The sequence below is a fragment of the Haplochromis burtoni genome, unplaced genomic scaffold, assembly GCF_018398535.1.
Source record: "Haplochromis burtoni strain Fernald_Lab_line unplaced genomic scaffold, NCSU_Asbu1 Contig_495, whole genome shotgun sequence".
NCBI classification, from domain to species: Eukaryota; Metazoa; Chordata; class Actinopteri; order Cichliformes; family Cichlidae; genus Haplochromis; species Haplochromis burtoni.
In genome coordinates, this window is record NW_024582856.1 from 86,052 (window position 1) to 97,886 (window position 11,835).

The 11,835-nt window shown below is 43.7% G+C and overlaps 1 protein-coding gene across 1 annotated transcript in view; it reads left to right on the forward strand.

Moving 5' to 3' along the window:
* The window catches only part of LOC102301508 (multiple epidermal growth factor-like domains protein 10), a gene marked incomplete at its 5' end in the record, with an annotated part of 97,103 nt that overhangs the window by 44,231 nt on the left and 41,037 nt on the right, over positions 1-11,835 (forward strand). The window contains 2 exon segments of the mRNA XM_014329053.2: positions 1,412-1,558; positions 2,877-3,011. Coding sequence (XP_014184539.2) covers positions 1,412-1,558; positions 2,877-3,011 — 282 coding nt within the window.

Here is an 11,835-nt window from a genome sequence, read left to right on the forward strand (position 1 = left end):
CAACACAGACAGCATCGTCAGAAGGAAAGTTGATAAAATAAATTACAAATGTTGTATTGTTCGATACATATGCGTACCGAACCGAAAGCACTGTATCGAACGGTTCAATATCGATACGAATATCGTTGCACCCCTACTACATATGAATGCATTGTTGAAGGATAGAGGTACATAGATATAATTATAAACAGGACATGTTTGAAGCAGACACCAGCTCTGAGTCTGCGCTCAAAGGTGCTGTTAATCTGGGCCAATCAGGAACCTGACAGCCAGCACCTGCAGTACCAGCTCAAAATCAAGAGTCAATAACAGAATAAGCTGTTGGGCATTGGCTGAGAAGATTCGGTGGCAGTTTTTTCAGGGGTGCAATTCACATACACAACCCTACTATTTAAAGAGATCTTAGGGATGTAAAGGGAAATAAACTGACTTTCCAGCAGCACTCTACGATCTATTGAAAAGAAGGATTGTTACAACAAAGAAATAATCGACCAAACAAACATTTCTTTACTTTTTATGTTAAGTTTAGATGTTAGAATGTTATTAATTGCATCATAATGTCTGAAATAAATGTTAAATGTCAAAGAAAGTTTCTAATGAGCTGCAGGCTGAAGTGAGACGTGTACTGTATTTACACATACTCTCTGTTTTTATTCCGTCAGACTGTCCCCTGTGAGCCGTACGGGCTCTGAACTATTGTGCAGACCAGTTTTTGTGCAGACAGACTGCTGCCCCTCAGGACACACGCACACACACATGCAAGACTGATGAAAGACGGAGACACTTTACCAAAGAATTAGACGGGGGAAAAGTCTTGGGTAGTATTTGTGAGATTTTATGTGTTTATTCATATAAACTGACATTTATTCATACATGTGCACACACAAATGAATATTTAGACAGCAAAATAATTAAAAGCATTTTTGGTTTTGTTGAACATAATGCCAGTTATCACCTTTACATGCACACCAGTTTACCATCTTTTTGTTTTAGACTAACACACACAACACAAAAACCTGCAGACAGCCTGATTATAATATAATGAACTAAATAACAGTTTATTGATATTTCCAATGCTTAATAAGTGTCTAAACATTACATCGATCAACAGATATCACAAATATCACAATCGGGGGCCAATTGGAAGACATCAATTAAGTGAAGGTGACCAGATTTACTTACTACAGCCCACAGTTTGCTAGTACAGCATTATGTTAACTGCTAGCTGAGTTCCTGTGAGAACTCTACTCATCTCTGCTGATTTTTTTTTTTTTTTATCACCCTGCCGTCTCACTTTTCACCTTTCACCAGTTTGACTTTATTTAAGAGCTCATAGCTCAGCGCTCGGCAGAATAAAGCTGTTTGCTTTACTATAGCCTACATTGTGTGTGTTTGTGTGTATTTTGTGCAGGTGTCCATTGTGACAGTGTGTGCGAGGAGGGTCGCTGGGGACCCAACTGCTCCTACAGCTGCACCTGCGAGAACGGGGGCTCCTGTTCTCCAGAGGACGGCACCTGTGTGTGCGCTCCAGGCTACCGGGGCACCAACTGCAGAAGAAGTAAGGGATTATTTTTCACACCCACGTTTCTGCAATCGTGTACTGTACTCACTCGACCACAGCTGCAGTCCTGACATTCTGCTTTAAATAGGAACTACAAATAGTACTATTAGCAAGACTCCTATACAATTAGTAAAAAAGGAGAAATGAATAAAGTACTGCTGTCAGCGTTAATCTCGTTAAAATGATGTTAACCGCATAACTGCATTAACGCGGTAAATCTCTGTTAGCACGTTAGCCCAGATCGCCCCGTGCATGGGGCTGGACAGCGCTAACGTGCTAACGAGTGAACCTTGCTAACGCGTTGACGCCGTGCAGTCCCACGCACGGGGCGCTAACTTGCTAACGGAGATTTACCGCGTTAATGCGGTTATGCCGTTAACGTCATTTTAACGAGATTAACGGCACTAGAATAAAGTGATAGCTGCCACCTGGTGCACTGTTTCTACTGGATAATCTTTGTTATTCCAGTTTGTAACTTCTTCGCAGGTCTTTGAAATAAAGTCTGTGTAAATTTGTTTCAGAACTAATTAGCAAATTTAATGATCGCAGCATTTGTCTTACGAAAACAGAAACAGTCCTCGTGGCTGGCCAGAGGGATGCTGTGGGTTATGTTGGCACTTCCACCTCTTCTGTAAAGATTCAGAGGAGGAGAAAACATCAGAGTTTTACAGAAATCAATATTGAGGCTTGTTTTCAGTCAGGGTGAAAATAACCACAAGGATATCGCCATTTTTACTGACATTAGGGATCTGTGTGTCACCCTGCATATTAACCTGTACACGGTGGTTTATTTAATGGGTGATGCTGGTGTTCTGAAATTAAGAGTCTAAATTCCCATGGTAATGGCCCAGTGAAACTGAAGCTTAAAGTTCATTTATTTTGTTTAAGAAAATATCTCCAACTCATTCATGTTGCATCTGCTTGAAATCGAGCCCAAGTCTGATGATGCTCATAGAGTGAGTACATGGAGTGTGTTTGTATGACCATTTCTTCTGCTTCTTTTGGCATCAGAGTAATACATTTAAGCTCTCTTGATTCACAATTTACACAATTATCATAATGAGGAAAATCCTGTAGCATGAGGGAAGAGGGTTGCCTTGCCAGTTAGAGCAATTAGAGTTACGTCAATTAAAGCAAATTAAAGGCCAGAGGAAGACTTATGAGTCCTTCCTGTGCGGGAAGGAAAAACAAATCAAAACTAATACAGCTAACAGGCTGACCCATGGGACGAGGGAATGCCTAGAACGCTATTCCCAGTACACACAGCATCACAGAGTGCACATGATGAGCCATAATGTGGATTTTTCCTCCACAGCATGTTCTCCTGGCTTCTATGGCCATCGTTGCAGTCAGATGTGTCCTCAGTGTGTCCACAGCGATGGGGCATGCCACCACATCACCGGCCACTGCAAATGTCTCGCTGGATTTTTTGGCTCCCTCTGCAATGAAGGTCAGTTTGTCTGATTCCATTAAAAAGTAATTCAGAAGTACAGAAGTAGAAACACTTCATAATTACAAATAAGTGTCATTAACCGCAGATCGCGCACACAAGCGGGACCCAAAAGAAAAGTCAATACGCTTCAGAGTGAGCAAGTACAGGTTTTATTTATTTAAAAAAAGGTGACCCGGAACAACCAAGGGAGGCGAAATCGCCAAACTGAAGAAAACCAGGAGGACAAAGCACACAGGGAAGTCGTCATTGGGAGGCTGCAACACAAAGGGGAAAAGGTCCGTGTACAGGGGAAGGGAGAGGCACAACAAGACAGGGCTATAACAATCTGGCCAGAGCCGGACCGTGGGACTCTGAGGTGGTGCACTCAGAGATCCAAGCAGGCAGGTGGCAGGTACGAAACACCAGACAGTAACCTGAGCACATGGAGATAGAATTAACACAGTTCAAGCAACACTTAGATACACACTCTGCGGGGAGCCAAGTTACCACTGAGGGGTGACTAACAGACTGGCGTGGAGCAGCCGTCTGTGCAGAGTTAAATAGTCCTCCTGGTGGTCAAAGGAGCTTGCAAAGAAAAGCGTCTGGACTTCTTTAAGTTGCTTGAAGACGTTTCACCTCTCATCCGAGAAGCTTCTTCAGTTCTAAGGTCAAATGGTGGAGAGTCCCAGATATAAACCTAGTGGGAGTGACCCCCCACAGAGGGACAAAAGGACCCCCTGATGATCCCCTAAGTCCTCCTGGTAATCGCCTGGAGTGGGATGCAGGTGTGAAGGTGATGGCCCAGCCTGAGGGTGGCCACCGGGGCATCCCACACGCTCCTCAGACACAGAGACACAAACCATGACAGATTTCTTGATCTTAGCAACTTCATCTATCTGTTGATTGTAATCCCATGCAGGGACTTGGTTGTCCATGTCCATGAATTCCTCTTCCTGTTCAGCATCACCATTTGTCTTCAGCTGTCTGAGGCAATCTCTGAGGGCCGTCTTTCTGATGTATTTACAGATGCTCTGTTTTTCATCATGAAATGTGGAACTTCATGTATTTTTGAATCATTCCCACTGGCCTGTGGAATACCCAGGTACTTAAGATTTCAGTGATACTGCCAGTGGGGATGGTGCGTAGAGCAGTGTTCACATCTATAAGCATTTCCACTAATGAAACTCTGTCAGGTAGCTGGGGGTTCTTGGTTGGTGGCTACTTTGAGTCTCACTACAGCCACAAACTCTCCAGAGAGTCATAAAGCCTGCAGAGAGGATTATATGAACGGATCTTCCATCAGTGGACACAGAGCGCTGTAAGAAAAGAGAACAACACATCATCAGAGATTGTCAGGTCTCTGATGATGTGTTGCTTCAGGTCACACCCTCTTTGCACCAAAACAATCAGGATACAGCCAGAGATGCAGCAGAGTGGACAGTCTGTCACACACACAACACGCTTCCACAACAGCTTCTTTTCCACCACAGTCAGACTGATGGCGAAAAACAAAATCAGTAAAATACACACAAAATCAAATGTATCCAGTATGATATATATTTCTATATGCAATCCACATTTCAGTGTGCAATAGACTAACATGCAATATTTTCTATACAATAGTAATTTATGTGTAATGAAGGAACTGCTGTTCTATGCTTGGTATAGACTGAAATGATATAGATTGGACACAGACTGAAAAGCGCTAGATTTTGAGCTTCTGAGGGAAAACAGCAAAAAGCAGTGTGCTTAACAGGAAGTTGAGATAGATAGACTAGCAATACTTGCTGAGGGGAGGAAGAAACAATGCTATTAAGCCCCAACGCCCCCTGATACGATATATAAAAAAAAAAAAAACACCCAGCACGCCCCTGCGGGCTGTTTATCCTTCAAGCTCGGGTCCTCTACCAGAGGCCTGGGAGCTTGAGGGTCCTGCGCAGTATCTTAGCTGTTCCCAGGACTGCGCTCTTCTGGACAGAGATCTCCGATGTTATTCCCGGGATCTGCTGGAGCCACTCGCCTAGCTTGGGAGTCACCGCACCTAGTGCTCCGATTACCACGGGGACCACCGTTACCTTCACCCTCCACATCCTCTCGAGCTCTTCTCTGAGCCCTTGGTATTTCTCCAGCTTCTCGTGTTCCTTCTTCCTGATATTGCTGTCATTCGGAACCGCTACATCGATCACTACGGCCGTCTTCTTCTGTTTGTCTACCACCACTATGTCCGGTTGGTTAGCCACCACCATTTTGTCCGTCTGTATCTGGAAGTCCCACAGGATCTTAGCTCGGTCATTCTCCACCACCCTTGGGGGCATCTCCCATTTTGACCTCGGGACTTCCAGGTTATACTCGGCACAGATGTTCCTGTACACTATGCCGGCCACTTGGTTATGGCGTTCCATGTATGCCTTGCCTGCTAGCATCTTGCACCCTGCTGTTATGTGCTGGATTGTCTCTGGGGCATCTTTACACAGCCTGCACCTGGGGTCTTGCCTGGTGTGATAGACCCCAGCCTCTATGGATCTTGTACTCAGAGCTTGTTCTTGTGCTGCCATGATTAGTGCCTCTGTGCTGTCTTTCAGTCCAGCTTTGTCCAGCCACTGGTAGGATTTCTGGATATCAGCCACCTCCTCTATCTGCCGGTGGTACATACCGTGCAGGGGCCTGTCCTTCCATGATGGTTCCTCGTCTCCCTCCTCTTTCTTGGGTTTCTGCTGCCTGAGGTATTCACTGAGCACTCGGTCAGTTGGGGCCATCTTCCCAATGTATTCTTGGATGTTCTTGTCTCATCCTGGACTGTGGTGCTGACACTCACCAGTCCCCGGCCCCCTTCCTTCCGCTTAGCGTACAGCCTCAGGGTGCTGGACTTGGGGTGAAACCCTCCATGCATGGTAAGGAGCTTTCTTGTCTTTATGTCAGTGGCTTCTATCTCCTCCTTTGGCCAGCCTATTACCCCAGCAGGGTACCTGATCACGGGCAGGGCGTACGTGTTGATGGCCCGGATCTGTTGTAGGTATTGCCCGTAGTGCTGCATTAACATCATCTAGCAGACCTTCTGAGGGTACTTCACGTAATCTTGGTAACCGGCTACGGGGGATCCAGGTTTCAAGCTTGGCCATTATCCTATTTTTCAGGTCAGTTCCTCTCGCACTCAACGATCCTTCTCCTATCGCACTTGGGGCTATGTACCCAATCTCGGGTGGGGGTGATGATATCTCCCCCCTGACCTGGCGTCCTGACTCCTCCTTGCCGTAGCATTTGTGTTGTACCTCGTCAATCTCTAGCTGTGAGAGCAGTCCCTTCTTTCGAATGTTGGAACACTGAGCTACTAGTTGTTTCGCCGTCATTGTGGATGTTGGGTATCGAAGAATCCATAGGTCCGTCATCCTATTCATGTAGCCCCTTCCGCCGGGGTTACTTGCGTAGTAGCATTCCAACAACGCCCTGTTTTCGTCTCTTGCCCACCGATGCCTTCTTGTTCCAGTAGCCCACTTTTCGTCAGGGTGCCCTGGTTCCTCAACACCTGACGCGGACCTTGTTGATCCGGGCGACGTCCGAGCCGGCATGCCTTCATATTTATCTGTCTCGCTCATGTCTGCGGTAGGCTCGCTTAGCATAGGGGGTCTAGCCTTAGGACCCTTACTGGATACAGACGCCCCAGGCAGGAATCGAACTGCATCTCTCTAAAGGTGTATTATACTAGATATATATATATATATATATATATTTGTGTTGTGTGTGTGTGTGTGTGTGTGTGTATAGAGAATGTTTGTCCATTATTCTCACTATTGTTTTCACTGTGCTGTTGCCTTTGAATCTCCAGCTTTGATCGTAGCTGTCTTCTGCTGATGATATCGCACTGATGTTGACTTAGTGTCCACATCAGTGCATATAGCACCTTTCATTGGGCCAGAAAAGGGTGGAGAGCCCACTCCGGGTCAGGGATGGGTTCAGTAGAAATGGGCTTCCTCCGAAGGGTGGCTGGCCTCTCCCTTAGAGATAGTAGTTCAGCCATCCGGGAGGGCTCAGAGTAGAGCCGCTGCTCCTCCACATCGAAAGGAGCCAGTGAGGTGGTTCGGGCATCTGACAAGGACCCTGGGCGCCTCCTGGGTGAGGTGTTCTGGGCATGTCCCACTGGGAGGAGGCCCCGGGGCAGACCCAGGACACGCTGGAGAGATTATATCTCTTGGCTGGCCTGGGAAAGCATGGTGTTCCCCCGGACAAGCTGCTTAGGCTGCTGCTCCCGCGACCCGTCCTCAGATAAGCAGAAGAAGATGGATGGATGAACCTGTCATTGGGTTCCATAGTCTTTTTTTCTCAGAGTTGGTGCCCTGTTTATACTTCAATTACAAACTAAGTAAAGTCTGGAAGCTGAAAACAAATGAAACTTTGCTAGCTTATCAAAACTGACATGGACAGTGTGTAGTGGTTGTTCTCCAAGATAGAGGTCAGCTGTGGTAGACTTCTGCCCCTATGGATGTGGTGCTGTTCTTGTGCTACCGTGATCACTGGATCTGTAGTGTCTTTTAAATAAGTCTTTTCTAGCCACTGGGAGGATTTCTTGAGGTTAGCAACTTCATCTATCTGTTCATACTGCTGTCAAAAAGTATTTACCTCCTTGCTAATTTCAAATTTTTTGGAGATTCATCACATTTCCATGTTTCAGATCATCAATCCAATTTTTATTCTAGACAAAGATAGCATGAGTAAATATAAAATGTGCTTTTAAAATGAATTATGTACAGTGGGGCAAAAAAGTATTTAGTCAGCCACCGATTGTGCAAGTTCCCCCACTTAAAATGATGACAGAGGTCAGTAATTTGCACCAGAGGTACACTTCAACTGTGAGAGACAGAATGTGAAAAAAAAATCCATGAATCCACATGGTAGGATTTGTAAAGAATTTATTCGTAAATCAGGGTGGAAAATAAGTATTTGGTCACCTCAAACAAGGAAAATCTCTGGCTCTCACAGACCTGTAACGTCTTCTGTAAGAAGCTTTTCTGTCCCCCACTCGTTACCTGTATGAATGGCACCTGTTTGAACTCATCATCTGTATAAAAGACACCTGTCCACAGCCTCAAACAGTCAGACTCCAAACTCCGCCATGGCCAAGACCAAAGAGCTTTCGAAGGACACCAGGAAAAGTATTGTAGACCTGCACCAGACTGGGAAGAGTGAATCTACAATAGGCAAGCAGCTTGGTGTGAAAAAATCAACTGTGGGAGCAATCATCAGAAAATGGAAGACATACAAGACCACTGATAATCTCCCTCGATCTGGGGCTCCACGCAAGATCTCATCCCGTGGGGTCAAAATGATCATGAGAACGGTGAGCAAAGATCCCAGAACCACACGGGGGGACCTGGTGAATGACCTGCAGAGAGCTGGGACCAAAGTAACAAAGGTCACCATCAGTAACACACTACAACGGCAGGGAATCAAATCCCGCAGTGCCAGACGTGTTCCGCTGCTGAAGCCAGTGCATGTCCAGGCCCGTCTGAAGTTTGCCAGAGAGCACATGGATGATACAGCAGAGGATTGGGAGAATGTCATGTGGTCAGATGAAACCAAAGTAGAACTTTTTGGTATAAACTCAACTCGTCGTGTTTGGAGGAAGAAGAATACTGAGTTGCATCCCAAGAACACCATACCTACTGTGAAGCATGGGGGTGGAAACATCATGCTATGGGGCTGTTTTTCTGCCAAGGGGACAGGACGACTGATCCGTGTTAAGGACAGAATGAATGGGGCCATGTATCGTGAGATTTTGAGCCAAAACCTCCTTCCATCAGTGAGAACTTTGAAGATGAAACGAGGCTGGGTCTTCCAACATGACAATGATCCAAAACACACCGCCCGGGCAACAAAGGAGTGGCTCCGTAAGAAGCATTTGAAAGTCCTGGAGTGGCCTAGCCAGTCTCCAGACCTCAACCCCATAGAAAATCTGTGGCGGGAGTTGAAAGTCCGTGTTGCTCGGCGACAGCCCCAAAACATCACTGCTCTCGAGAAGATCTGCATGGAGGAATGGGCCAAAATACCAGCTACTGTGTGTGCAAACCTGGTAAAGACCTATAGTAAACGTTTGACCTCTGTTATTGCCAACAAAGGTTATGTTACAAAGTATTGAGTTGTATTTTTGTTATTGACCAAATACTTATTTTCCACCCTGATTTACGAATAAATTCTTTACAAATCCTACCATGTGGATTCATGGATTTTTTTTTCACATTCTGTCTCTCACAGTTGAAGTGTACCTCTGGTGCAAATTACTGACCTCTGTCATCATTTTAGGTGGGGGAACTTGCACAATCGGTGGCTGACTAAATACTTTTTTGCCCCACTGTATTAAGAAAGCTGTCCAAACCTGTATTCTTAGTGTTTTCATAGTGTTTTAATGGTTACGTAGGCACAGGACCAGAACAGAGCTGGCGTCCAATATAATCACTGCAGTCAGCCTCCTGACATTATTAACGCAGCCGTTTTTGTAAAACACTGACATCCCTCATTAGCTTTAGGTCAGAATGCAAGCTCTGCATTCAAAGGCAAAGCCCTTGACTGTTGGCGTTTCAGTGGAAAATCTACCAAGTGAACTCATTCTTAGTCCCTTTTAGTGCAAAGTATTCAACCATTTTATCTCAATAATCTTTTTGTTGCCTCCTCCTTTACATCAATATCTTAGTCTGGCTTAGTTTCTCAGTAGGTTGAATAGGTGTTCATCCTCCTGTGAACCCAGTTGGTTCAAGGTCTGTTGCTAAGTCGAGTTTTAAATAGAGGCAGTGGAGGAGTGTGCTTTGAAATATTCATCATCATTAAACACGAGGACAGCCTTAGTTATGCCCTGTCCTACATTAGCCATTCTGCTGGCCACTGCATCTTTGAGCAGCCCATAGATAACTGGGTGAAGCTTGATAAATCAGATGTCCAGCATTGAGGCTTTATACTGCCTGAAGTGCCAGTCCAGCTCTATCCCTGTTCTCTTGCTGGATAACCTTTTGCAGCTAAATATGTTATTGACCGGTAAATGTAAAAAACAGGATATGTAGGATCTTAAAAGAACAGCGTATGTGAAAGTGTTAACAAATAACAGTATACCCTTGTAGTGCAGGTAATTCCCCGAGAGAAACCTGTTCCCACAGTTGTTTTCCTCAATTCTACAAACACTATGCAGACAAAAGTATTGGGTCACACCTTTAAGTCTTTGAAAGCTCTTTTCAGTAGGGCTGCAGCTATTGATTATTTTAGTAATCGAGTAATTATTCCATCATGTAATGGGATAAGAAATACTTTTGTTTTATTAATGGGCAACAATAAAATATTAAAGAGTGAAAAAACAGAAGGAAGTGGTCATCTGTCAAAAAACTAAACCCTTTGACTTTATTTATGTGCCATATTAAAATGACATATTTGAACGAAAACATTTTTTTAAATGCAAAAATACATAAATAATAAGTACAGTCAAAGGTCAAAGTCAAATAAAATAAAAAGTCTATGCAATAGAAATTTCTAAGGCATTGAAATGTACCTGTACTCTGTGTTCAGGCTTGCTGATCGTAACAGGAGCACTGACAGTGTTTTGTCTCCAACATAGATGGTATTGTCTGTACGGTCGGCAAGGTCAGTCTCTTAATTGCCCCTTGGGGAAAAATAAAGTCTTCTGAATGTGAATAGTTTTAAATCTGCAAGTGAATGAAGGAGATGTTGCCTTTAAGCCTTTAAAGGAGAATGAGTGGCTGTAATGAAAACACCCAAGCATATCATCATTCTGAAGTTTGACCTGTACTTTGATGCAAAATGTTTGTGACGCTGAAAACAAGACATTACAATGGTGTAAACCTTTATTAATATTAGTAATAATTAAGTAGTAACCTAACAACCCTAAGGTCAGTGGACTAGAGTTTTATTGGCTTGTAAAAAAGTTTTTGTTTTAAGATTTTTACATGTTAATGCATTTTAATTAATGTCTTGATGCATTCTCATTCATCCAGGAAAATAAATCTCCAAAGTGAGACTGAAGAAGTCACTTGGATGAGTGACGAAACGTTTCTCCCAGATATCGCGACGTCCAGATGAACAGAATCAACCTTTGAACATTTTAATTAATGCAATATTTATTATACATTATTATATTATTTCACCTTATTTCACAAAAGCTTTTAAATCAATATGGTCTAGTGCACCCCATGTTTGCTGCAGATATCGCTTCCACACTACAAAACTCAGTGTGGTGCATAATTAAAAATATTAAAGCAGACTGACCTCAGCTTTTATCAACTAGCACTTAGTTTAGGTGAGTCTCCATCTCATTTTCATTCAAAAAGCTGATCAACATTTACTCTGTACTGTACTTCAGTACTTTACAACTCACAGGTATCTGCATTACTTGAACTTTGGTTCTCCTTTTTATTATTTTTATGGCTGCTTTGATATAATTTGTATTTTACTTCATCTACAGTCTTTATTATGTGGAACTTGTGTGTGTGTGTGTGTGTGTGTGGCGTGCTGTGTGTGTGTGTGTGTGTGTGTGTTGTGTGTGTGTGTGTGTGTGTGTGTACTTGCTGCATCTAGTTCTCTATCCATATTTACAATAATAATGTAATGTTCAGCTTATGTCACGACAACCTTACTATTAGCTAAGCTAACATTAGCTACTAACTTACTGTTAGCTACTCTGTTAGTGGATAGTATGTGGCATAAGGTAATAACTACAGGAGACATTGTCCTAAATATAACTTTAGGAATAAAAAAGGTTTTACTTACCTGCAGTTTTCGCATATCACACATGGTGTCCTGCTTGAAGAAGAAAAAACCCACTTCTTATTTAATGGACCTTAATACACAA